The 27853-nt window shown below is 45.9% G+C and overlaps 1 protein-coding gene across 7 annotated transcripts in view; it reads right to left on the bottom strand.

The window, feature by feature from the left end:
- LOC110564988 (uncharacterized) overlaps positions 1 to 27853 on the bottom strand; it is a 75826-nt gene that overhangs the window by 28948 nt on the left and 19025 nt on the right. For all 7 annotated transcript variants that reach the window (XM_060373365.1, XM_060373372.1, XM_060373366.1 and 4 more), the window contains exons 3-5: positions 17432 to 17506; positions 15685 to 15823; positions 13694 to 13794 (exon numbers count right to left, since the gene is read on the bottom strand). In XM_060373365.1, the coding sequence (XP_060229348.1) occupies positions 13694 to 13794; positions 15685 to 15823; positions 17432 to 17506 (315 nt within the window). The remainder of the gene's footprint in view (positions 1 to 13693; positions 13795 to 15684; positions 15824 to 17431; positions 17507 to 27853) is intronic.

The raw sequence follows: 27853 nt of genomic DNA, 5'->3' as shown, positions 1-27853 counted from the left end.
AATAACAGCAGCCTCAAAGACCTGCATGTGCTAACATCCAGAATGGGAGTGTGTCAGGATGTGTGAGGAGCGGCAAGGGGCCACATGGCTGTCCAGAAAGAGTAAAGAGCAGGCGGCTAATAGGAGTGAAACGCAAGGTCTGCAAACTGGGAGGTGACACCCTCCAAGGGACAGCCAGCAGCGAGCAATGCAGTGCTGGCACGTGAGTGGCATGACCACGGGACCTCACCTTTCACCATGACACTAGGCATGGTTAGACTTTCTTGGTTTACCTCACACCACAAGGAAGTGCATTCAGCTCCACTCCTAACAAAGGACTTGAGCTGATTAAGTGTGGCAGACTGAGTCCTCTGCAGGCCTTCTCTCAGCCCCAGAGAGGCTCTGCAGGACACAGACACACACAGCCGGGTGGGGGCAGATGGTAAGATCACAACCATGTCCCACTCTATGTCCCCTCCATGCCTCACAAGCTGGTCTTGTGCAACAGTGTGTTTTCCTGAGTGACCCGGGACCCCAGATTGTCTCAAATACAATAGAGAATGCTTTAAACTATCTGCAAAAGGCAGGGAACAGAAATTCTCCTGCCAGCACCTAGCCTCTGCACTGAGGAGTCAAGGAGGAAGACTGAATAGAGAGGCCTCTGTTGGCAAAATGGCATCACCTTGAAGCTGAGAGTAAAACACATTGTAGTGTTTACAAGCCAAGGCAAATGTTCAAAGAGGCCTTGGGCATGGAAAACAGATGGTGATGGGATGGCAGGGATGGGGTGGGAAAGGGATGATGATGAGATGGCAGGGATGGGGTGGGGAGGCAGGGAGAGAGTGGAAAGCAGAGATGGTGGTAGGAAGGCAGGAATGGGTGGGAAGGCAGGGATGATGGTAGGAAGGCAGGGATGGGGTGGGGAGGCAGGGATGATGGTAGGAAGGCAGGGATGGGGTGGGGAGGCAGGGATGGGGTGGGGAGGCAGGGATGGGGTGGGAAAGCAGGGATGATGGTGGGAAGGCAGGGATGATGGTAGGGAGGCAGGAATAATGGTGGGAAGGCAGGGATGATGGTGGGGAGGCAGGGATGATGGTGGGGAGGCAGGGATGATGGTGGGAAGGCAGGGATGAGGTGGGGAGGCAGGGATGATGGTAGGAAGGCAGGGATGGGGTGGGGAGGCAGAGATGGCGTGGCAGAAGTGTGTCCTGCCCTGCCCCATCCATTTAAGTGAATACAGGCTGTTTAAGGTTTGAGTGCTCTATCCCTCTAAGCTCTGGGACAGAAGAAACTGTCTTCAAGTATCATACACATGCTTGGAAGACATGCTTTTGTGTCCTTCAGGGAAGTGCTCTTTCTATAAGCAAGTGACCTCTTCCTTGTAAAGGTGGGTCAGACTTTCTCCACTTTCCGTGGGAGGTGAAAGGTCAGCATCTGACTAGGGGTCTGTCGACAGCAGAGCAGAGACCTAAGAGGAGCAGCCATTGCATGCTCGTCCGGCTCCAGGGCACCAGTACCAGCACTCATGTGAGTCCACCAAGTTCTTTAAAAATCCAGCTACTAGAGTCCTAGGGGGATTTGTAGACATTCTCCATCTCCCAGCAGAAACATCTTTGCTCAACTGTCATCACAACTACTTTCTCCACATTTAGGGAAGCCATTGGTGCTCAGTACTCACCCCAGAAGGTTGGGCAGCATGAAAAGAAAATAGAAACACTAACAGTCAGCTCAGGAGAAAATGAGAGAGAGAGAGAGAGAGAGAGAGGTTTCAGTGAAGATTTTTCACTAGCTCTTACTCTGATCCCCTTCCTTCAGAGCCTTTCCAAAACATGTTTCAGCACATTGATGCTTTAAACCTATCGAAACATCAGTCACTTGACAAGTTGGTTCATCTGTCCATTTCCCACAGTCTATTCCGAAGTCCAGTCAAGTGAGGGACTTGTTTGTTTGGGTTTAGTTAGGTTTTGGTTCTTGAGACGGGCTCTTAGGTTGTCCAGGCTGATTTCAAAGCCACTATGTAGCTAAGGATGACCTAGAATTCCTACTCGTCCTGCTCTCTTGCCTCTGCTTCCCAAGTTCTGGGACTACAGCATCTGGGTCTTTTTGATTTTTTGTTTGTTTGCTTTGTTTCTCCAGACATGGTTTGTCTGTGTAGCTCTTGGCTGTCCTGGACTAGCTTTGTAGTTCAAGGTTTGCCTTGAACTCACAGAGATCCACCTGCCTCTGCCTCCCTGAGTTCTGGGATTACAGGCTTGTGCCACCATGTCCGACTTTCACTCACATGTGCCTGTGTACAGCACACACAGACAATTCTGTTTCTGCCTACCAGAGTGCTAGGATTGCAGATGTGTGCCATTAAATCTTACTTTTTCTGTGAGTTACAGTGATTGATCGCTAATCACCAGGGCTGTGAGAACAGCATTGCTTAACTAATAAACATTTTCTCTAGACCTAAGTGATAGATTTCTAAGGAACTAATACATTGATAAGCAGATGAGCATATAGCTAAGTTGATAGGCATTCAGGTAGGTAAGTGGATAGATGGATGAGTGAATGAGTAGGTATACAGATGGCTAGAAGAATAGATGGGCAGTTAGACAGACAGGTAGATAGACGGGTGGAAGGATGGACCAATAGGTGGACAGATGAGTATATGAATAAATGGGCAAGTCATCAGGTAGATGGTTATGAGGGTGAGCAAGTGTATGGATTGGTAGGAGTGTGATATCTAGTTCAGGTTAGACGTGAGCCTTTGGTTTTAACAAGATACAGCCTCTTATAGAACATAGCTGCTTAAAGATTGGGTCAGGACATCATTAAAGTAGAATAACTAAATGTGGAACTCACCAAAAATGTTGCAACAGAAGAGGTTTCTGAGTATTTCCCCACCATCATTCCTTAGCCCACAACTATCAGTGTCGTACATCTTTGCACGGAGCTGTGTTGGAATGTTTGATTTTGAACATCGCTAGTTGAGCTGCTGGCTGATTTGAATTTGACATTTTCGAAGTATTATTAAATAAATTTTGACTAGGGATGAGAGAAAAATCTCCAAAATTTTTTGAAATGGCTGCACACACACTTCTGCTGTTATCATGTACATATGCCAAGTGGAGTCTTCGGCACGGAAGACACATTTCTGCTATCATTATTACGTACGAATGCTTAGTGACGTTTTCAGCACTAGAGGTCATAAAATCTAAACATCGATCAACTATGATAAACACTGGATATGCTATGATCCGAAGGATCAAATATTCAATAAAGATTTAATTCTTTATGTAAAAAAATAAGTCGTCTTATTAGTATGCAGATTTGCCCTTGTCTTTAATAAATGGTGACTTTTATGTATAGCAAAAATGTCTTAAGATAAACAGCATTACAATTTACTATTTGTAAATGATTTGTATAAGTACTTTATGGATCATACAAAAAGGTCCTGAGCAAAAATAGGTCACAAATGGAAAAAGGGTGGGTTTGGGGTTTTTTTGCATTTCTTTTCTTTCTTTCTTTCTTTCTTTCTTTCTTTCCTTTTTTTTTTTTTTTTTTTTTTTTGTTGTTGTTGTGTGTATATGCCATGGTACATGTGTGAAGGTCAGAGGATAACTTGTAGAAGTTGGCTCTCTTCTACTGTGTGGGACCAAGAGGTCAAACTGAGGTCATCTGGCAGCAAGTACCTTTACCCAGTGGGCCATCTCCTTAGCCCACAAGTTGGGAAAGTTTAAGAAGAACTGATGTGGAGAACGCCATCCCTTTCTAAAGGAAAAGACAATGGTAGCACACGCTCTGATTCATCTCCGTGGGGAGACATTCACATACAACCTAATTATCACACACACCAAAGCAGAGTCTACAGAGACATCCTGGGTGAAAAGACCATTTGCCACATTAGATCCTGAGCTAGTTGCTAAGTTAATAAATAACCCGAAGAAGACTCTTTCCTACTCTCCATTTGAACCAGACAAGGCTCTGGTTCAAGAAAATGTGCCTGGGTCTAGCAAAACAACATCATATCTCTGCTTATGGCAGGTCAGCATCCAGATCAGGCATGAAATGGCACACTACACCACACAAAGAGAAAATGCTCCTATTTGGAGAGGTGTTTCCATGTTCCTGGAATTAAACGTCTATCTTCATAAATATTTGTCAATTGATATAACTTTTTCTCATTTAAATATAGTCATTATATCTGCCTGTATTCTCAACATATAACAACTGTTTACTAAATTTAAATAATAAGTTTCTCAAATGTATTGTGATTTTTGTGCCATTTGTAAAAGAAAAGTATCTTTTGTTTTTTAAAATATCCTTCTGGGTTAGAGGCATGGCTGAGTAGTTAAAAGCATGTACTACTCTTCCAGATGACTGGAGTTTTGTTCCCAGCACATATAACTGTCTGCAGCCTAGCTATAGGTTGACACCCTCTTCTGGCTTCAGTGTGAACCTGCACAATGCCCCCTCCCCCCAAATAGTAATACTAAATATATGTATAGATAGATGATAGAGAGAAAGAAAGAAAGAAAGAAAGAAAGAAAGAAAGAAAGAAAGAAAGAAAGGGAAGAAGGAAGGAAGGAAGGAAGAAGGAAAGGAAAGGAAAGGAAAGGAAAGAAAAGAAAAGAAAAGAAAAGAAAAGAAAAGAAAAGAAAAGAAAAGAAAAGAAAAGAAAAGAAAAGAAAGCTATAAAGAAGAAAATGTCCCTGTCAGAGGATATTAATGACTGATTGCACTAACTCTGTTAAAGCTGATTTGTTTTGTTTTCTTTGGTTTGGTTTAGTTTTTGTTTTTTTTGAGACATGCTTTCTCTGTGTGGCCTTGGCTGTCCTGGACTTGCTTTGTAGATCAGACTGGCCTTGAATTCACAGAGATCTGCCTGCTTCTGACTCCCGAGTGCTGAGATTAAAGGAATGTGCCGCAGCTTAAAGCTATGGTTTTTAATTGCTTTTCCAGACAGTGGCATATGCCTTCACAGCAGCTGTGTAGGCAAAATAAGGCTAGAGAACAGATGACAGGAGAAAGAAAAATCAAGTACAAGTGCACACTGGAATTTTAGGAAAATGAACTAGAGGCCAAATCAAATAAGCCAGACTCAGAGAGAAATAGAGCACATATTTTCTCTCTTGTGCAGAGTCTAGATTTAAGTGTGTGTGTGTGTGTGTGTGTGTGTGTGTGTGTGTGTAGACAATGAGACTAGAGAGGGTCCAAAAGAAGAAAGAAAGAGATCTTAAGGAATGGATGGGTGTTTGTTGTTGTTCGGGACAGGATTTCTCTGTGTAGCCCTGGCTGTCCTGGAACTCACTCTGTAGACCAGGCTGGTCTCAGACTCAGAGATCTACCTGCCTCAGCCTCATGAGTGCTGGGGTTAAAGCTGTATGCCACTGCCAAATGACAAACTAGTTTACAGGCACCAAAGAAATGCTGAGAGAAAATCAATCTTCCCCAGGGACTGGTGACCCAATACCAAATCGTGAGCCCTGACATCATATACACACAAGCAACACTAAATGGACTCGGTAGGTTTTATTTATATATTTATATGTAAAAATAATAATCAAAGAAAGAACATGCATTTGAAAGGGCACAAGACAGGGTATGAAAGGGGTTGGAGAGAGGAGGAAACGATGTAATTATATTTTGATTTTTTTAACTGCAAAAATAAATTTTAATAGGCACACGATCTAGATAAATAAAATTTAAAAATTGAAAGAAATGAAAATTAAAAAATAAATAATGGTCAGATAACTGTTTTCCAAAAATAAAAATAAAAATAAATCCTCCGCGTGCACAGCTAGAGTACCTGCTAAGTGCTTCTAAAAGCACTCACACTTACCTCAGCCTGCTTTTGTTTTAATTCTTTCCTCACTAAAACGTTAGCAGAAGTGCCCACAAGAGTGTGGGGATTAAGGATCTCTCCCTACACAGGTGAGGACTGTGCTGCTGACGCCCCTGGGTGGGAGCTGATGCTTTGGGTAGACCATGTACATGGGCAGAATGGGGGACCGGCGTCTGGAGATCTATCAGAGAGCTCTGGCTGGGGCTGAAGCTGGGGCAGCCAGCTCAGTGGCAGAGCACTTGCCCAGCATACGGGAAGCAGTGCACTAAGGAAATAAGTTTTAAAGCACGAAAACTGTCTTCTTTCCAAATTAATCGAAAGCGCCTGCTCACCGGTGGGAAGGGGGAGGGGGAGAGTCTTCCCTGGTTGTAACCACTGCACCACAGGGTTCACCGCAGAGCTCCACACTAGCTGAGAGCAGAGGACCCTGGTAAATCAGAGGCAAATATATCCCGTCATCATGCCCGCACAGGGTACATGGTGCCTTCCTGTCTCTGGGTCACTGCCTGAGAGACACAGGCCATAACCTCTAGCAACCTGAGGCTTTGCCTCCCTGGGGCTCACTACTGGCCAGTCTAGGCCAGTCAGAGATTTGGTCTCAAAAAGTAAGACGGAGAGCTACTGCCGGAGGGCTCCTGGCCCTCACGGGTTCGAATGCGCATATATAGCAAAGTCAAACCAAATTAAGCCCCCAACCACTCTCTCCAAGGACTGATGCCTCCAGATGCTTTACTTTCTACTTTGGTCTCCTCCCTCCTCCTCGTCCCGTCTTCCTTCACCTCTGCCTAGCTTCTGTGCAGAGTGGCCCGTCGGGTGCCCATCCCGAGCTACACACCCACTCAGGAAAAGACAAGGGCACAGCAGAACACAGCACTTGCCCAACGAGCTTGGCCATCTGAGGATCCTCACAGCACTAGGGCCACACACATTGCTCAGGTGCCGGGATCTCACTGGCCTGTCAACAGGGGATTTGGGACTAAGAAATGCCTGAGGTTGAGGGCCAGGCCCTCTGTTTGATTTGGAAGCACACTGGTGCTCTGTTAGTGACCAGCTTAGGTCACTGTCCCTCTGCTCAGGCTGGATGCCTGCAGGCTGAGCAAGGCAGGGCAGGTAGCAGTTTGATGGGCTGTCAGATCCACCTGTTGGGGGTAACTACAATAACTGTGAAAGGTGGGACTTGCCAAGAGGTAACTGGACCACAAGGCTCTGCCCTCAGGAATGGGTTAGCATTCTTCAAGTCGAAGCAGGTTATTGACAGTAAGGTTAATTTGGGCACACAAGTACCCCACACCTTCCCTCTCATAATCTCTTTCTCTTTCAACTTCCTCCACAGAACGATGCATCAAGGAGGTCCTCCCCAGATGCAAGCCCCTTGACCTTGAACCTCTCAGCCTTCAGAAGTGTGAGAAATGGGACCTCTGACATTCCATTACCGCAGCGCATCATGGACTGGCAGCCATAGATCTTACACACGTGGGGCTAAGTCTCCCTCAGCTTTCCACACTACGCCACCACAGCCTTCGATAGTTCACCCTATGGCCACAGGTGTCCACATAGTCCATGTGATCCCACAGACAAGTTGTACAACAAAGCAACCTGGTCTCAAGTGAATTTGGGGGGGGGGATGGTGATTGCTGTATTTACTCAGTGACAGAGTATTTGGTTAGCAATGTATTTTGTTAACTCCCAGCTACTGAGGCAGGAAGGCCAGTCTGGGAGAGACTGTCTAGTGAGACCTTTGTCTCAAAACCCAGTGCAACAATCAAATGAAATAATTCCCATATTGTCCCATGATCCATAGGTTCCAGGACAGGGACAGTCCACCTGTGAGGAAGTATTTCAGGTGGAAGCATTCTGGCATTCATCAGGTCTATGGAAAGTCCAGGGAAAGGGAAGTGTGACAGAGAAAGCCGGAGAGGTGCCACACAGGGCTGGTGTGCAAAACGCAGAAGTCAGGTAGTCTGTCCCTGACAGGCCCAGAGTGGCGCTCCTAATTCAACATGGATGCCTGGACACCTGAGCTGAGCTGGTGCCTAGCTCCTGGTTCTCAAGCTAGGGTCTACCTCAGATGTCACCGGAGAATTGTCCTAAGCCCAGAGCTTCAGATTTAGAAAGTGAGGAAGGCCTGGGGATTTACATTCTAACATACCTCAGGGTCATCAATCTAGAATCACTGAGCTGTATATTTAGAAGTGTGTCTACGGCATCGGTGGATTCAGGGCCTACTGTGCCATCTGTGTAAACAGTAACCCACTGTGCCGCTTTCCTGAGAGAGGGCCACCTGCTCTAGGACATGTATGTGGAGAAGGGTCCTAGGAGCTGACCTGCATTTGGTCATCAGCCAGGCTGACAGGAGCATCAGTCTGCTGCAAAATTACCAGCTATCTCCTCTTATACGATCAGACTGACTCCTCAACGGTGAAGGGTAACATCCATCTACTTATAGCAAAGTCGTTGGGTGTGCATTGTTTGAAGGCAAAGCAATAGCAAGGAGCTGACCGCAACCAGCCTCCCAATGGAACCCAGCCAGCTTTGGACCTGACAGACACAGCAGACAGAGAGAGGGAGGATGCTCTCAGGCTTTCCCTTAACAGCATCACTGGCATCTTGCAGGCATCTCTGACGGTGGGAGGAGATATGGCCATCCCTATGGGACAAAGCCTACTGGGAGTTGCTCCTGGTCCACACAGTCAGGCCTAAGAGTATCACATCACAGGCACCATGGAACTCCTAGTTCAGAAGACCTGTGCTTGATGGTTACATCTCATTTAGTTCCAACTTCAGGACACATCAACCCAAATCTCACCTCCAAACAGAACTGCATCCCATGCCATGTGGTTAGACAATGTCCGGAGCCTGCGCCCACGAGTGTTCATGAGCACACACACACACACACACACACACACACACAAGCTGTGAAAGCACACAACTGTGTCTCCAGGTGCACGTGTGGACCCGAGCCAGGCTGGTGCAGCCCAGTCTTTTCCTCTCCTCATCTGGACCACCTCCACAGCTGCCTGTGTAATCCCTGGATGGTCCTGCTTGTTGACAAGATGCTAGGACCATTACCTTGAGTTCATTTTGAATTTAATTTCGGTGGCACTTCTTCCCCTTTTCATGTTTAAAAGAGTCTTGCCTCATTTCAGTTTTATTTTTTTCTCACCTTGCTGTGAACCATCCCCTCCTCCTGGCGGCCTCCTCAGTCACCGTGTGGAGCCCAGATGTGTGTGCCTTGCTCCTTCAGACCAAACAGGAGCTTGGCCTCCCGAGGGCCAGGCCAGATTAAAGGCGGGGGACTCTCTCACAGTTTGGTGCGAGCTGCATCAGCCTCTCTATAGAAACTAATTTCAGATCCACCTGACTTTCCTCAGCGGGGAGGAGAAGAGTTACACAGCAGAAAGCAATCTGAGGAAGGCCTTTCAGGCTTAAAAGTCGCTCTGTATGATTTACTCATAAATTTCGACATTGGAGGCTGGAAAGATGGCTCAGTGGCTAAGAGTGCCTGCTGCTCTTACAGGGGACTAGAGTCCTGTTCCCAGCACTCACAGTGACTCAAGCTCCAGGGGATCTGACACTCTGTCCTGGCCTTCTCTCCAACATGCATATGTACATACACACACACACACACACACACACACACGCACATAAATAACAAAATGTATCCTTAAAAATAAATACAGGCTGCAGGGATGGCTCAGTGGTTAAGAGCACTGGCTGCTCTTCCAGAGGTCTTGAGTTAAATTCCCAGCAACCATAGGGTAGCTCACACCCACCTGTATTGGAATCTGATTCCTTCCTCTGGTGTGCATGAAAACAGAGCACTCATACATACATAAGTAAATAAATATTAAAACATCAATAAACACATTGGTGGAATCAGTAAACTCATGGCCATTGTCCTATATGCACTGTCCTGCAAATCTGGTGACCTCCCAGTTTGGGGAGATGGCACACAGCTAGGCAGGCCAATGGGTTGTAAAGGTAAGCTGGGTTTGGATCCAAGGCCAACTGTACCCAGGGGTTAGCTGGTGGACATGTGTGACCAGCTTCTTCCACAATCCTCTTCCTCACCTCTAAAATGAGTCTGCTGAGAGTTTCAAGTACGTCAGTGCCCCGGCTGAGAGAGCAGATTAGTCGAGCTCGTGTCTAGTACATATCCAGTGCTGTCAGTCACGTGCCAGGCTGGCAGCTCACTGCCTTCCATGAGGACCAGGCTTCCCCAGGTCACCTACCCAGGACACTGCTCAGTTCATCCTCCTGGGTCTTTTCCCGCAGCCCTTGAATTATTACAGATGGTCCTCTAAATGGCCACCGTTTAAATTCGGGGGTTATAATGACATTAACATCCCATAGAAAGCGACTGAGTTCAAGTTGGGTGTGATTATACAGGCCCGTCATCCCAGCTGAGACAGGAGGATCAAGGATTAGGCCATGGGGTAGAGAAATGACTCAGCTGTAAAGGCAGTTGCTGCTTTACCATAGAACCTGGGTTTGGTTCCTAGAACCCACTGGGAGGCTCGTGTATGTCCTGGGCTAGAGAGATGGTTCAGTGGTTAAGAGCACTAATTGCTCTTCCAGGTTCAATTTCCAGCACCCACATGGTAGTTCACAACCGTCTGTAATTTCAGTTCCAGGGGACCCAACACTCTCACATGCAGGAAAACACCAATGCACATAAAATAAAAATAAACAAATTATTAAAAACAAACAGATATATATATCTTATCAATGAAGCTTCATTTTGCAGCAGGTAGAGACCATTACAGAAATCCATAACTGGTCCAAATGCAGAGACCAGCCGACCAGCCCCAATGGATATATCTACAACCCAACTCCTTCGGCTAAGGCTCAGGCAGCATCACAGAAGAGAGACTGTATGAGCCAGAGGCCCAGGACATCTGTTGCAAGATTATTTCTTCTGTATCTGACAAGGAAGCTTCACCCATGAAGTCCCAAAAATATGGTACCTAAACAAGACCCAAACAATGATACCAGTGGACATACCAACACAAGTGGGGGAAATCTCACAAGGCCCCACCCCTAGAGCCATTGGTAACTAATAGGTGCTGAGAGAGGGGTGGTAGGGCGTTTGCCTTCCACATTATGTGTCCATTTCTCTAGTTGCTTCTGTCTATTAAACATCCGGAGTTAGCTGAAGCCTTCAGTGACCCTTCCCTTCCTGGCAGAACCATATGCTTTTCTGGGAGAGTGGAGCATGTACAGAACCACAGTGTCAAAGTCAGCCTGGTCAATGATCCCCACCCCCCCTTTGTTTTGAGACAGTCTCTACACAGCCCTGGCTGTCCTGGGACTCAAAGAGATCTACCTGCCTCTGCCTTCCAAGTGCTGAGATTAAAGGTGTGTGCCAGTTGTCAGCAAACCAAGAGAATGCCACTCATATTGACCTTAACTTTACTTCCCTGACCATCTTCCCATGGGTCCTCTTTCTGGTCTCTGAAGCTACCCATGACAAAGAAAGACCACGCAATGTGAATACTGAACTATTGTCTTAGCTCTGGTGGTTATCACAGACTACCACAGGCTGGGTTGTTTAAATAGCAGAAATCTGTTTTCCCCTGGTTCATAAAGTCAGAGATCATGGAGCCAGCACAGCATGTCCTAGGGATGGAGACAGTCCCATACCCCGCTTCCATGAACCCACATGTAGAGGGAGGGATAGCAAGAACCCCCCTCAAGATTCCTCTGATGAAGACAGTCATCACGACCTCAGAACCTCAGCTAAACCCAGTCACCTCCCACACACCTCAAACCCCACCGTATTGAGATTTCCACCAAGATGATAAAGGTGGGGATTGTCTTTGACAGCTGCCTGTTTCTACCACAAATCGAGAAATCCACCTTTCCTGAACTGTGTGTAAGGCTTATTTTGTTTTGAAATTACTTGACGGAGCTGGAGTCTACTACAGTCAAAGGCCCATGTGCCCACTCCAGCCAATGCAGTTGGTAAGTAAATGAAACCATTGGCTATAAATTAAACTCTCAGCCAAGGTCAGCCATCTGGCAGACTGCCCTTCTCCCAATATGGGTAGCAAACCGAAAATGAGTTGCTCCTTGCACCTGTGTGTAAGGCAGTCTTTCAGGAGAGCGCGGCTCATCACTGTTTGCCAATGCGCAGAGTGGAAAGAATGTGTCTAAGTATGTTGCCTCCCATTCTGGCCAGAGCTCTCCAGCAGAGAAGTTCAAAACACAATGTGCTAAGTTAGTAAGATCATTTCAGCTGCATAGTGGCTCACAGCTACAATCATAGCATTTGGGGAGCCGAGACAGGAGGATTACAAATGTGAAGTCAACCCAGGATAGATAGCAAGCCCCTATTTAAAACAAACAAACAAACAAACAAACAAAAAAACATTCAAAGTTACTACAACCATCTGTGGTCAAAGAAAATATTCTCAGCAGCAATCATTCTTCATGACTATACTCCAAGCAGTTGGTTCCAGAATGTTTTTGTGCAAGCCCTTCCAGGACCTTATTTATCTGTCTATCTGTCTGTCTGTCTTGCTTTCGTTTTGTTTTGAGACAGGTTTTTCTCTGTGTAGCCTTGGCTGTCCAGGAACTTAACTTGTAGACCAAGCTGGCCTTGAACTCTGAGATCCATCTGCCTCTGCCATCCCGAGTGAAATAAATGAAAGAGTACCCTGTGCCATCACATGGCTTTATGAAGACCTTTTAAACAGAGGTTGTTGTACCTCTAGGAAGAAGTGACTTGGGAAGGTTAAAGCCCTGCCCAAACCACCTATTAGGGAGTAAGGTCAAAAGGCAAACTCAGATTTCCTTCCCCAGAACTGGGCTTGTACGTCGCCATGATGAGCCTATAACTTAAAACTCAGCAAGTAAAACTGAAATACCATTGGCCCAGTGCAGCCCCGACATGTATGCTCAGTCCATACTGGCTCCCGAGATCCTTCAGTCTTTAATATCCAAACCTTGGCCCTCTGACTGCATGGAGGGGCTCCTCAGCATGGTATCACTCACTTAGCTGAAGGGAATGGAAATGCACAGAACAGCAAGGACGGAGTGAGAGTTATAGGTGGTTATGAGCTGCCTGATGTGGGTGCTGGGAACTGATCTAGTGGCCTCCTAGAAAAGCAGCTAGTTCTCCTAACTGCTGGGTCTTTCTCCATCCCCAACAAGGTTTCCTAAATTGCTTGCACTGTGATTTTACAGAATAAAAAATAAAAAAATAAAAAATAATAATTTTCTTTCACTTCAAACAATTGCTTCCGGTTGGTAATTGCTGCGGTTTGAATATAATATCTCCCCCATGGACTCTCATGCTTTACATCCTCATTCCCTAGCTGCTGGCTTTACCCAGGAGACTGTGAATCTTATGAGAAAGTAATGTCTGGCTGTTGGAAGTATGTTCCCCAGGGGTGGGCCTTTGAAGGTTTCCCTGGGTCCAGCTGATTTTGGCTTCCTGTTCTGCCATGATGGGAGCCACCTCACTACATGTTCTTACAGGCATGAGTGCCATGCCCTTCCCACAGTTAGCATGTATTCTGTCCCACTGTGTCCAGTGTTTTGGTCATAGTGATGTAGAAGCAACTCACAGTTACCTTGCTCACCTCCCCTCTACAAGTGGTTTCAATCCCATGGTTCTTCTCCCAAGATGCCCCAGGAACACAGGAAATCAAGACTGCTCTTTTTTAACTCAAATGAAATTAGGTAGGTGATGTAAAAACACTGCTTTTCATATAATAAGAATTTTAAAACACAGGCCACATGAATTACTTTCTTAAATGGTTGTTTTACTGCTAACTAAAAACAATGGGGGGGACCTTGAAATGTGGTAGATATGAAACACAATAGAAATTAAAATTTTGCATTGAAAAATGCATTTTTCATCCCATGAGGAACTCTTACCTGTGTCTCCTGGCATGCCCCACTGTCCTGATCGGCATTGACTGGCTTCCCGGTTTCCTGTTTCTTAGAAGCAGCTGGCAGCCAGGGCCTGGGATTCATCACTGGGGAGAGAGACTGGAGGGTTAGCAACAGCCAAATCTGTAATTGTATAAATATCCATTACCCTGGGTAAAAATAAATAAATAAAAGTGTGAATTAATGTAGAGATAGGCTGCTGAATGCTGAAAATCCAGCTGTTTTTGAGCAGACTGTTCCTTTAGGCATAAAACTGGAAATTTCCAGGCCTTTCACCTATGCGAGATTTATTTTTTAATTTCAGCATTCGATTATATGATTGGTATATGTAAGTGATAATCGGTATTTTTATTTACAGAGCTAGGTGAGGCATTCTACACCCGAATCCCCAGTACCCAGGAAGCTTAGGAGGAAAGGCACAAGTTTTAGAGAGCCAAAGACACTGCATAGAGAGACCTTGTCTTCAAAAAAAAAAAAAAATGCTTGATGTGATAGAGAAGGGGTTGGTAACAGTCTGCAGTTCTGAGGTCAGTCTGGGCAATGTGCCTCAAAATGTTTTCCTTATTGTTTTGTTTTGTTTTTTTAATGGGGAGCTGAGGATGTCTCTCAATGGTAGAACACTTGTCCAGCATGCTTGTGAGTCTGGGTTCAACTGAAAGCACCAGATGCAATTTAAAAAAAAAAAAGAAAAAGAAAAAGAAAGGAGGGGCAGGAGAGATGGCTCAGAGGTTAAGAACACTGACCGTTCTTCCAAGGTCCTGAGTTCAATTCCCAGCAACCACATGGTGGCTCATAACATCTATAGTGAGATCTGGTGCCCTCTGCTGGTGCACAGGCACACATGCAGGCAGAATGCTGTATGAATATAGATAAATATTTTCTAAAAAAGGTGCCACTGCTGTCTGCGTATTTGTGTGTGTGTGTGTACATGTATATAGGTACATGTAAAGACCAAAGGTCAACTGCCTCAATCACTCTCCACCTTCCTTTTTAAGCTAGGGTCTCTCAGTGCCCAGAAGCTCTCCTGGCTGGGCACTGCCTGAACCCTGTGGATCCTCTGTCTCCTTGGTGTGGGGATTATGTGTCCTGCTCCACACATGGCTTTTACATGGACACTAGAGATTAAACTCAGGGTCTCATGTTTGCATGACAGGCACTTCATTGGCTGAGCCAACTCCCCAACCCCACACTGCTTTTATATATATATATATATATATATATATGCAATCACTAAGGGGCAAGAACAGCTTTGGCAGCAGACAACACTTCCAAACTGACCTTGAAAATTGCGCCTTTTACCTTCACACAAAAGGTGTTTTCAACAATGGAAACAGTTTGTGTTCTCTAACTCTTACAAACTGTTTAAACCCTTTGCCCAAGTCACATGGCTCTCTCCGTGGCTTTCTGTGTTCACTCAAAAAGATGTACAGCCTATGAGTTCCCCCAGACTTCAGTCCTGATGACACACAGACAGAGAGCTCACTGTGAAAAACAATGCCACCTTGCATGACCTGGACCACCTTCCTGGAGCTTCATGGAGCAATCTCGGGGCCGGTAGGGTACCGTACCCATTTGCCACATATATGCACACTCAGTTCTTAGCAAGAAACAAATAATCAATAGTTATCAAAATGAATTTTTTCACTCGAGTGAAAGAGGCGGGAAGCCCTGACAAAATCCAGGGGGAAAACTCTGTAATATTCCTTAGCGGGACCCGGCAGAGCCAACTCTCAGATGACTCTACACCCGGAAGGAAAACATCGCCCAGCTTAACACAGTTTTCCTGGTGCTCGTTTCATCACCAAAGTCTTTGTTGGGTTAATAAAATGATTAGAAATCAACACAGCTTTAAAACCTCTAACCATAGCTGTCTTGAGAGCTCAACCTGGCAGAACAGACCGCTTATTGCTTCCTAGAACTGCCTGCTAAAAGTAACAGAAATCCCCAATGAGGAGAAAAAATAGAAATATACAAACACTTTAATTTTATCTTCTGGAGCTTCTCTTTAATTTCCTCTCCTGGAGTTTTCTCCTGAACCAGCTTCCAGAAATCCTCATAGTCGCTCATGTTCTTCAAGATTCCACGTTTGATCAGCTCGTTTTGCAAGCCTATAATCTTATTTTCAAAGAGAATGGGTATATAGATAAATACATACTCTGGAATGACATTTTTGTTTTGTTTTGAGTTTTTGTTGCTTGTTTTTTGAGGCAGGGTCTTTCTGTGTAACAGTCCTGGCTATCCTGGAACTCACTCTGTAGACCAGGCTGGCCTCAAACTCATAGAGATCCACCTGCCTCTGCTTCCTGAGAGCTGGGCTTAAAGGCGTGTGTCAGCTCCAGAACGACATTTTTAAAAGGGAGATTGTAAATCAGAAGACGAGTGAAAACATAATCCTGTTTCTAAACATCAGGGCATAACTTCTGGAAAACGTTGGCTTACCTCAGCTCAGGCTTACTGTCAGGAGAGACACAAGAATTAAAATGACCCATCACACTTCTGAAGTTTTTTGTCCCCAAATTCTATTCATTTATTTACATTTCAAATGATTGGAGGGACCCATCAGAAGGCAGACAGTCTGATTTCTTTCTTTTTAAAAAAAGCTAATTAGTAGTAGCCTGAAGTTAACACTGGGGGATCCTTGGACGGGAGGAGCGAGAGTGGAGGAAGGGAGCTTCTAACATTGCCAGCCCTGTGTGACCACCACCCTTTACCCTAATTGCCACACAGCAATATGCTATTTGCTGTGAGGCACAAAACGCTTGCCGATTCAGCAGGACTCTCCCTCTCAAATATAGCTCTGCTTTGTAGACACAGGGGTCCATCTCTGCCACCACGCATGGAGGAACAGCTGCCTCCAACACTGGCTTGGGGAGAGGCATCCCAGGGACTTAGAACTTGAGGCCGGTTTGTGAAAAGGCAAAAGTACTCATTTACATATTCTCAGAGGCTTTTATATGCGATTCTGGAACCAAGCAACTAAGCCCACAGTTGTTTGGTGAAAGGGCCTTTCTGAGGTCACGTTCCGAGCAGACATTGACAGCTGGGCTTCTGGCGCAGCCTCCGGTAAGTGAATTTCTTCTGGAAACTGGCAGAGTAAGAGCTTAGCCCGAATTCATGACACCTGGCACGAGAGGTTTGGTCTGATCTGCGTGGGGGTAAGGGGAGGGGGTGGGGGGGAGGACTGGGCAGGCCCTCGTGCAAAACAACATGGCCTGGGATTTAACAAATCCAAGAGTAAAATAAAATCGGCCGCGCAACTGCTACCCCAGCTAGGGGTCGGTTAGCGTTCTTTAAGTCTGTTTTCGTTGATCAAAATGCAGTTTACAATCCACAGATACCACCCCACCCCAGAGTCCAGTTTCTAACGCAGAAATGGGAAGCGGGTTAAGCTGCTTTTTCTGTGGAGACTGTGGACTACCTCTGATTCAGGCAGTGACTCTCTAGAGGAAGAACTCTTACCCCCTCTACAGGAAGTGCTTAAAGGACCAGGGGGAATCCCTCAAGCCTTAGAGCCAGGCCCAGATGACCAGGCGTGTGTAGAGCTTGAATGTGGAGGGTCTCCCTCCTGGCTCCTGAGCAAGTGACTGGTGGTTGTCCCTGATGGATGGCCTTGTGGCAAAGGCCTGCCTGGCACAGCAGGGGCCCGGGTCCTCCTTTCCTGAGCCTTTGGAGTGCTCAGTGTGCTCCCGCTCAGAGGACTACATGCTTGGGGTACTCTCTTACCAGGTAGGCGTTGGACCTTGGAGGGAATGCGCTTGAGGCCTTGGGCGGGGATGCTGACTTGGCCTCAGGCTGTGGCTGCAAACAAGCAAAGAGAAGTGGTGAGCAAGAGGAGCAGTGGCCAGGAACAAAGCCTCGGGCAAAGGAGAAGTAAACAAGCAGCCACAGGAAGCCATTAAGCAGAGTGAGCGCTAATGAGAGCACCGCGGGGCCCTGCGCACCGGCCCCCTGCCAAAACCACCGGGGACTGCCTTGTCCGGCAATTTGGAGCCCAGAGCCCCGCTGGCAGGCCATAAACCTGTTTGTAGTCTCCATCGGTTTCCCCTTCAAGTTTGTGTCCTTAGGGGTGAGTAGGATGGACCTTCGGTTGCTGTGATCTCTTCTCAGGACCCGCAGTGGCAGGGGGCAGATGGGCTCCCAACTCCAAGGTAAAGGACTGCCTGCTGCCCCCACCCCCAACCCTGCTCCTGCATACACACACCTTTGCTGGTCAGAGTGGGAGAGCGGGGGTGTTAAACCCACTTTCCAGAGTCTTTTGAAACAGTTTCTCCTTTTAAAAGAGGTCATTTGACTTCCCAAATGTTCCTCAGGGTCTCTCCGAGTTGTAAATCCCCCACTTCCAAATTGCTTAGACAAGAGTAGTGGCCTGTCTAAGAGATTTCATAATGCTTGCCGCCGAGCTGGCGTTCTTCCGCCGCAGGGGTGGGTCCCAGCTCCTACGAAGCTGTCGGACCTCCTACAGACACTGTCCGGATGACCGGCGGGCTAGGGTCCTCAGGGACGCTGGTCCTCGCACCTTCTTGCCCTTGCAGCAGCGACACCCAGCGGCCATCCCTCGCACATGCCATTCCCGGTCCCGGGTACCTAGAGCCTTGGGCCACCTCCCAGGTCCTTCTCCAGGTCATTTCCCCAGACCACACACAGAGAGGGGCTTAGGAATTCCCAGCCTCTCAAGCCTTCGCAACTTAGATGGTTCAGGAAGTGTGTGGGAAAACCAGCTGAGAGTCAGTTTCAGGATGGCTCTAGATGTTTGTGCAGATGCTCTCTTAGCATCGCCAAAAACTTGTTTATGATCCTCGAAGGGAAGACGAGGTTGTATCATATAAGTAGATCGTCATAAATACCTTAGTCCAATTTAAAGAGCCAGGGCAAATCACTTTAAACAAGCCGGTAGGAAATGTAGTAAAGAGTGGGTGCCTTCCTACCAATGAAGTCTGCCTTCCCCGGGGGTCCCTAAGTGAGTGTGTGCACACATGACTCCGCTTTCACAGGCCTGTCAATTCATTTTGCTCAACAAAAATAAATCCAAATATATTTTCGTTTGTATATTTCATGTGCCGTGCACTGAGCAGCCTATTACCAGTTTGGAATGGAGTTACTGACACTAGTTAACATCTAGTTAACTGAACTAGAACCCGAAACACAGGAATTTAATACAGGACACACACGCACACACACACAAACACACAAGTGCTCAGAAATCTTAAAACATCACAGATTACCCACTTCATCCCATGCAGAGTAACCATAGTAGAGTAACCATACTCTCCCATTGTCCGTTCCACTGAATATTACCCCTGACTGTGAAAGGAACATACCTATTAACCACCACCCAAGAGAAAGGTGTGCACCCCATTTCCCCCATCTCTTCTCTTTGGATCCATCGTTTTACAGGTCCCGTTTATTGTGAGGGCCTTCTCAGATCAATGCATGGCTTCCAGAGAGACTCCTTCTTATACAAATCTCAGGTCTCCTGGGAGATTTTCCTTTATTTTTTGAGGAGGAACTCACTCATACCAAATTCCCAGAATGCTCCACATCAGACACTCAACCCAAAGAGAAACTCAGTAGCCTGGAGGTTTGTTGGCTTATGTCTGTGATCAGAATTTATTTATTTATTTATTTACTTATTTATTTACTTATTTTAATTTTATTTTTTTTCTTATCAGTTTGTGATCAGAATTTTTAAAGCTGCTACTCTTTACCCCTTAATTCACTTCCAGGGCCCACACCTGAGAGTGAAGTTAAGGCCATCCACAGGGTGATGGAAATTCAATTACTGAGGGAAATTTCAACTCTCAGCTGTTATAAATTATGGTATCTACATGCTATATTTTTATAAACTAAAATCTGCAATACAAAGTTTTGCTTGTTCAATCTACATTTGTTTGGGGGGTGTTTGTTTGTCTGTCTTCAAGACAGGGCTTTCTTGTGTAGTCCCAGCTGTCCTGTAAACCAGCCTTGAATTCAGAGACTAGCCTGCCTCTGCCTCTTGAGTGCTGGGATTAAAGGTGTGTGCTGACTCTTCCAATATTTTAGGAAAATATTTTCCCACAGGAACACAGAAAACACTGTAACTATAAAAAAAAAGTTTAAAGATCCTTTTAGGCTGTGGTAAATTGTGCAAAACTTGGGAAAAGCTAGAAAAGCGGCTGGAGAGGAAGGTAGAAAGGCAGAGGATGGGTCTGGAGAAATGTTAGGCCACAGAGAGGCTAGGTGTGTTTCGTATTTCAGACTCGCCCACCACAGGCAGCTCAGAACCCTCCAGCTCCAGGAGATCTGACACCCTCTTCTGGCCACAAGGCACCATAGGTTCACACACTCGCAACGACACACTCACACATGAATAAATATAAAATCTTTTTTAAATGCTAGGCGTCTAAAGGGCGCTTCTGTGATATTGGGTAGATGTATGTGTTCTTTAGCTTGCCCATAAAGAGGGCATACTTGGTGATTTACTGCAGACTTAACTTGAACTCCGACCCCTAACCAGACCTCCAGCTAAGGTTAGAGGTGAAGATGTCTTTCCAACATAAGGACATCTCCACAGGCTATAGTTCAAGGCCGTGTAGGATGATAACCTGTTTTACGTTATTGGCAAGCCCATCTATTGACCACGAAAATCTTCATACACCAACTCCTTTTCTCATTTTCATTAGTTCTTTGAAAACCTTGTACAGAGCATTTGGATGATACTTACCCTTCCTCCAATGTCTTTCAAATTATTCCCCCCCCCCCTTTTAACTACCCAACTTTCTGTTATTTTTTTTTCTTTTGCATGTTTGTTTTGTTTTAACTCATCAAGTACGGTGTATGCTGCTCATACACTCTTAGATGAGTGGCCTTCACTGGACAGTGGCCCCCCCACCAGAGGCCACACTCTTAAAGAAAATTGACTCTCCCTCTCCAAGCAGCTGTCAACTGCCAATAGCCCTTAACCAAGGATGGGAGGGGCTGCATCCCTCCTCAATGCTGTGGTTTCCTCCTCTCCTCAATGCTGTGGTTTCTTCTGGCCTGAGTGAGTCTTGTGTACACTGTCTCAACTGCTGTGAATTCATGTGTGCAACTGCCCTGCCACGGCCAGAAAACATTGTTTTCTCGTAGTCACCGACCACCTACGGCTTCTACAATCCTTCCATCCCCTCTTCCTTGGGTAGAAGGGTCTTGATGTGGATGTCCCACTTAGGGTTAAGCCTTTCAAAGTTTCTTAGTCTCTGCACATTGGCCAGCAGTGGGTCTCTGTGTTAATTGTCATCTACTACTGATAAAGGCTTCTGTCGTGAGAGCTGACCAATGCACTAATCTATGGGTATAATAATACATCAGTAGGACTCAATTAAATACTTCATCCTTGGGGGCCTATGACCTGTCTAGCCACAGGTTCTTGGCTCCAATAAGGAGACCAGATATGGATTTCAGTTGGTGGAGTAGGCCTTAAATCCAATCAGAAAACCATTGCTCACTCCCAAAACATTTGTGCCACTATTGCAACCAATGGTCATGTCTTGCCAGGCCAGTCATTACTACAGCTCACAGCTAAGATTGCTTTTCTCCTCTGTTAGTGTGCACAGCATCTTCCAGCTATAAACACTATCCAAGAGGGATGAAGCTTCTAAGATAGTACCAGCATGGTTTCTCCGTGTCTTTTTTTTTTTTTAAGATGTATTTTTTATGTATACAAGTGTTTGCTTGCATGTGTATCTGTATACCACACGTACACAATACCTGCGGATGTCAGACAGGGCTTCAGATCCCCTGGAGCTGGAGACTTAATGAGTCACCATGGAGGTGCTGGGAATTGAAGTTGGGTTCACCGGAAGAGCATGGTGCTCTTGACCACTGAGCTGTCTCTCCCATCCCTTTCTATGGTCTATGACTTAATTATGCAAGAAGGTCTTACTGTCAAGTTCTGGAGGATGAATAAGCATTGATTGGCCTGGCCTGTAATGATTGTGTCCTAGAGCATTGGCCTAGCCTGTAATGCTTCTGTGTTCTAGAGCATTGACCTAGCCTGTAATGTTTGTGGGTCTAGGACTTTAATGGGCAACAACTCCACAGGAAAGTCAGTCTTAACATCTAACTTATCCTTTTGGCAACTACTTTGTTGAATCAAATCCTTGCCATGCATACTTTTTTTAGATTTATTTCTTTTACCTTGTATATGAATGTTTTGCCTGCCTGCGTGCATATGTATTGCCTGTATGTCTGTTGGAGTTCCTGGATCTGTAGTTATAGATGGTTGTGAGCTGACATACAAATGCTGGGAATCAAACCCAAGTTCTTTGCAAGAGCAACGACTTGCTCTTACTCTCTGAGCCATCTCTCCAGTGTCTGCCATGTTTATTTTCCATTTGTGTGGGAACTGTTTTCTTGCTTCGTGAGCAGTGACAATTGGAGATCCCACGACTGCAGAATGTTTTCATGTCTCAGTCTGTTCTTTCTACTTCTGCACCCTTGGGTTCTCTTACAGGTGCCACGGAAAGCCAGTGAAGCCAGCGCCCTGCAACCCAGCCTCGGCAGCAGTCACAAAGTAGTCTGTCACTATTACAATGTATACAGTGCTGTTGATGAGAATAGAAAACATTCTTTGAGAATTTTCTCAACAAGTTGTGTAATCATGTTTGTAAAGTAGTATCAATTCAATTGTCAGAATTTATCACGACATTTACTGTTTTGTTTGTTGTTGTTTTTGTTTTTCAAGACTGGGTTTCTCTGTGTAGCCTTGGCTGTCCTGGAAACTCGCTCTATAGAGCAGGCTGGCCTTGAACTCACAGAGATCCACCTGCCTCTGTCTCCCAGTGATAGGATTAAAGGCATGTGCTGCCATTTCTCGGCTACATGTACTGTTTTTAATCTCAGTGTCTTACTTAAAATGGGAAAGTTGTTTTCATTATATACCAAAGTCTTGATAATGTTCTGTGGGGAAGCCTAAAACCCCGTTCCCCTACAGGCAAAAATGACCATCCCTTCCATCATTTAGATGAGCAAATTAAAAATGTACTTTGGGGAGCCTGCAAGATGGCTCAGTGAGTAAAGGCACTCACTGCCAAGCCTGGCTATCTTGAGTATAATTTTGGGGATCCACATGGTATAAAGAGACAACCTGCTCCCCTAAATTGTCCTCTGACCCCCACCTTTGTACCACGGCACATGTGTGCGTGTGCACATGCACGCACATAAATAAAAACATTTAAAAATGTTAACGGGCTTTTGTCGTTTATCCTACTCTTAGGTACAGGGCGTGAGCTGAGGGACGTCACCAATGCCGCACCGCTTTCCTCTTCTGCTGCTCTTTATACCAGGCTTCTAATGGATACGCTGTACTGTTGGTTCCGAGCCCCCTTCACTGTCCTCCCAGGAGCCTAGAGCTATCTCAGAGAGTACTGTGGCGTGCGGGGGAGGGGGAGGGGGGCGCACGCGCAGGCCATCTTGGTGAGCTGCAGCCACACTTCTGAGCTTCCCTGTGGTAACAAGCCTGGGCTTCTCTTTAATGGCCCTTGTCCTCTATCAATCTCCCTGTTTTATCTCCTAAGCCTTTTGTTTTGGTTGAATGAAGGAAAATAAAGAAAGTGGGAAAGTGAGAACAAAGTTAAACTGGGCGATTTGTTACACAAACCCCTGATGTTTCTTTTTAAGGCACCCTTGTTTAGTACGTCTTGGAAAAGCGCCCTCAAGAGGCAAGTCTAGAGAGGGATATCAATACAACGTACTGCTGAGTAAATAACCCACTTAAATACTGCAGCTGATTAGAAACAGAGGAAGTTTATTAAGAGTCTGTGTATTTGAGGCCAGCCTGGTCTATAAAGTGAGTTTAGGAGAGCCAAGGCTACACAGAGAAACCTTGTTTCGAAAAACAAACAAAACGCCAAACACCAAAATAAATAAATACAAGAGAAATAAATACTGGTTTGCTATTCCTATCAATTAGATGGTAACACACAAGTACCTCTGACCCCCTGGAGCCAGAGGACAGCCTGGGCTTCACAGAGTTAGCTCTGAGAGTTGAAGTATCTGCTCTCACAGAGGACCCGGGTTGAGTGCCCAGCACCCACACAGCCTCTCAAGACTGTCAGTTCTGGGGATCTGACACCTCTTCTATCCTCCAAGGACACTGCATGCACATGGTACGTGTTCATGTATGTGTGGCGTGTATGTATGTGAGCTCCGAGGTATCAATGACACGGACCTCAAACTCTACTGAAGATTTTACAAACAGCTGCTAAGGCCTGTGGTCCCAATACAGAAAAAACGAAGCAGAAAAAACAGTTCCAGGCCAGCCAGGACTGCATAGCCAGAGTGTCTCAAAGACAGACAGACAGACCGACAGACCATACATACATACACACACATACACACACACACACACACACACACACACACACACGAAGCAGCAGGGCCTAATTAGACCAGTGAAGGACAGAAATGCCTCATCCCAGATTAGGGTAAACACATACCCTGGACTCAACTTCTACTCACTGCTAATTTGTAAAACAACAGATGGTTTTAGTGAATGAAAATTATTAAGTACTATTCCAAAAAGTAATCATCTGTGAAGCTTTTCATTCAAAATATCTAGGCTGGGATTTCACCTACTCATAGCTTCTGGCAATCCTTATTTCCTTACCTTTGTTGGAAAATAATAAATGGGGGAAATATTTTTAAAGTTTGTTGGATTTCAAAAGTGTATTTATTTGTTTTTGGTTTTGGTTTGTTTTGCTTTGTTTTTCACAAGTCTCGTTCTGGTCAGGAGAAAAAAACAGTCACTCAACAAGTTGTTATAACTGTAAGTCTCCAAAAAATCTTTCTCAGAAGCAAACTGTCACCCAGACAAATCATTCTGATGTCTTGGAAGCATTAGCCGTTCATCTGTCAGCCGTTTATCTGTCTGCTGAGCGTAATTAAGCTCATGAACCATGTGCTCTGTAGGTCCCTCTTTTCCTGTTTGTGCTCTTTAGAACACAATGGTGGATGGAGCTTTCAGGAGGAATCCCACTCTTTATTGTCCACAAATATTTCATTAAAGATATTTTACATTTATCTATGGGATTGTAACTCAAAACATACTGTATTTTAGTAATTATTAAAGATACACACACCATAAACATCACTTAGGTATTAATATAGGGTCCAGGCTAAACACAAGCCCTTTGCAGCTTCTAAATTTCCCGGGAATATATATTAAAGCGTCTCACCTACAGCCTTAGAGAGGGACCCGGGAAGGGCTGGGTAAGCTCCACTCTCATTATGGGAATGAGAACTGGCTAGAGGTGTGTGAGGTGTGTGTGGTGTGTGTGGTGTGGTGTGGTGTGTGTGTGTGTGTGTGTGTTTCTTGCGGGGGGGTGGAGGAGGTGTTGGGATGGGGGACTGACTTCACTTTCAAATGGAGATTTCCTTTTCTTTTAGGAAGGAAACCGAGGAAGTTGTTTCAAAACAAAATAAACGGTCAGGATGAAGCCAGAAAAGGGTGTGAAGGGGTACCCTTTGATTTCCCAACTTGTGTATTTGGGCTCAGACAACATTTTATGTGCATATTAATCAAATGGTAATCGGCCTCCTGCAAGGACAGTGGCATTTGACACTAAGTCTTGTCAACAAAAAAGTATGGGGGTATTTTAATCCCATCAAGGTGGGGGGGGGAGGCAGGGCACAGGTGGGATCTCCCAGTGGCAGGGAATGGGTTTGGGGACTGACTCAGGCCTGGAGAGCCCGTGATTTTTGAAGAATTATTTCCTTATCAGTGACCTTTCTGAAAGGTGTAAAGTTGCCTTTAGAGCCTTCAGGAAACTATATGTACTTTACCCATGGTGCCCTGGTAGGGGTTCACAAACTTGAGTGTGCTCCTGAGGGGGAGCTGGAGGGGTCTGCTTGGTGGCCCAGCAGCAGCTTGGGGTCCCTGCTAGAAAAGGACCACAGTGGAGACCAGGGTGTCCGAGCTTTACTGTTCCCTCAGATGTATAAAACTTCAGGGTCATTCCATCTTGTGCCCTGTCAGATAAAACTGTCTTTAACAACACTGCCTCCCGGTCCTTTTTTTTTTTGTCCCTGTGCCAATAGCATCTGGAAGGAACTGTGGAAGGAAGATTGCTAGGTTGGAGGCTACAGGCAACTGTTGTTCTATGTCTGTGGCTCTTGAGAATGCAGTCCTGTTCTGGGCCTGAGTGGCTCTTAGGGGCCTTCCTGAGACCAGACAAGCTGTTGACCACTGAGGGCTGTAAGTTGTTCCTCCTGTACTTTAATTTAACTATTTTTTAATGTGTATGAGTATTGTTCCAGCTAGTTTTATGTCAGTTTGACACAAGCTGGGTAAGCTCCACTCTCAATATGGGAATGAGAACTGGCTAGAGGTGTGTTATGTCAATTGGGAAGAGGAAATCTCAATTGAGAAAATACCCCCCACACCCCCCCCACACATACACACCAGATCGGCCTGTGGGCAATCCTGTGGTACATTTCCTTGTTTGGTGACTGAGGTGGGTGGTGCTACCCCTGGCTGGCAGTCCTGCCGAACAGGCTGTGGGGATCGGTCCAGTAAGCAGCACCCCTCTGTGGCTTATGCTGCGGTTTCTGCCCCCAGGTTCCAGCTTCGATCTCATGCAATGACTTCCCTAGGTGATGAAGTACAGGCTGTGAGGTGGAATAAACACTTTCATCCCTGGGTTGTTTGGACCATGGTGCTTTATTGCCGAGTCTATATTTATGCACCACTTGTATTCCTGGCTGCGGCAGAGAACAAAAGAGGTTGTCAGATCCTCTGGAACTTGAGTCAAGGATGACTCAAGGGTTTGCTGAGACTCATACCCAAGTCCTCTGGAAGAGCACCAAGGGCTCTTAACCACCGAACCATCTCCCAGCCCTGTTCCTCTTTAGTAAGTGTGTGTGAGAGAGCGTGGCCAATGTTATACCTTTAATGTGTATATGTGAAGGCCAGGGTCAACCTCGAGTTCTTGTTCCTCAGGATGCCATCTGCCTTGTTTTCTGCAAGGGACCTGGCATTGGCCTGGAACACACCAAGCAGGCTAAGCTGGCTGGCCAGTGAGCCCAGGGATCCTGCCATTCCACCTGTCCATTGCTGGACTCACAGGTGTGTACCATCACACCTGGCTGCTTTGTATGGGTTTAGGAGATAGAACTCACATGCTTATCCCTGCAAAGAAAATGTTTTACCCACTATCTTCGTAGTGAAAAAAGTAATTTTTTTTTTTTTTAAATAGGGGACTGCTAATGCTGAAGCTCACATGCATTCTTCATCCTACACCATGGAAGCTTGGCTTCCGTCTATTTATTTACTTATCTATTTACTTCTCTATTTATTTATCTATCTATTTATTTATTTACTTTTTCCAAGAAAAGGGCTTCTGTATGTAGCCTTGGCTGTCCTAGAACCCACTCCATCGACCAGTCTAGTCTCAAAAATATCGACTCACCTGTGTCTCCACCTGTGTCTGCCTCCCACGTGCTGGATTAAAGGTGTGGGACACCACCAACCATCTTGGCCCTCTTTTCAAAATGTTTCCTTTGTCTTTGTGTGTGTGTTCATTTGTGTGTGTACGTGCATGTGGGCTTCAGGGGCTGTGAGATGGGCAAGTGGTGTCAGAGACTAAATTTATACTTTTTCTAGTAATGACATTTGGGGGTAGTGTGTGTGTGTGTGTGTGTGTTTAGAAATCCATGGATCTCTCATTGGTATCCTTTAATCTGTGAACAAAAATAAAGGGGGTGTTTTCTTTCTTGTGCTTAACCAGAAATGTGGTCACTTGTGAGATACAGAAAACTGGGACAGCTGGTGACAGTGATTTCAAACATCTCAGGTCAAATGGATCCCTTCCCGTATGAGAGCACGCCCTGTCAGGAGCACCAGCATGGCTCCTAAGATGGTCGCATGTCTCTGATCCATTCTTTGTCTTTGCCAGCCTCATTCTTCTGGTTACACTGGTCCACAGGCTGCCAAGTCCTGGCACAGCCCCAGCCCATTCACAGGCTTGTCCCCTGCCAAGCAGAGGCAGGACCAGGGCCCCAGGACTAAGCCTCTGCATGGACCTCTTATGCCTGGCAGCGTCCTTGTGCTCGCCAGCCCAGTTGCTGCCCCAGATGCAGCAGCCCCATCTAGGGCTGCCAGTGTCTCCGACCCATCACCCACCTCAACAG

Source organism: Meriones unguiculatus, chromosome 20, assembly GCF_030254825.1.
Source record: "Meriones unguiculatus strain TT.TT164.6M chromosome 20, Bangor_MerUng_6.1, whole genome shotgun sequence".
Taxonomy (NCBI): Eukaryota; Metazoa; Chordata; class Mammalia; order Rodentia; family Muridae; genus Meriones; species Meriones unguiculatus.
The sequence above is the reverse complement of the archived record's forward strand: the minus strand, read 5'-3'. Positions and strand labels throughout refer to the sequence as shown.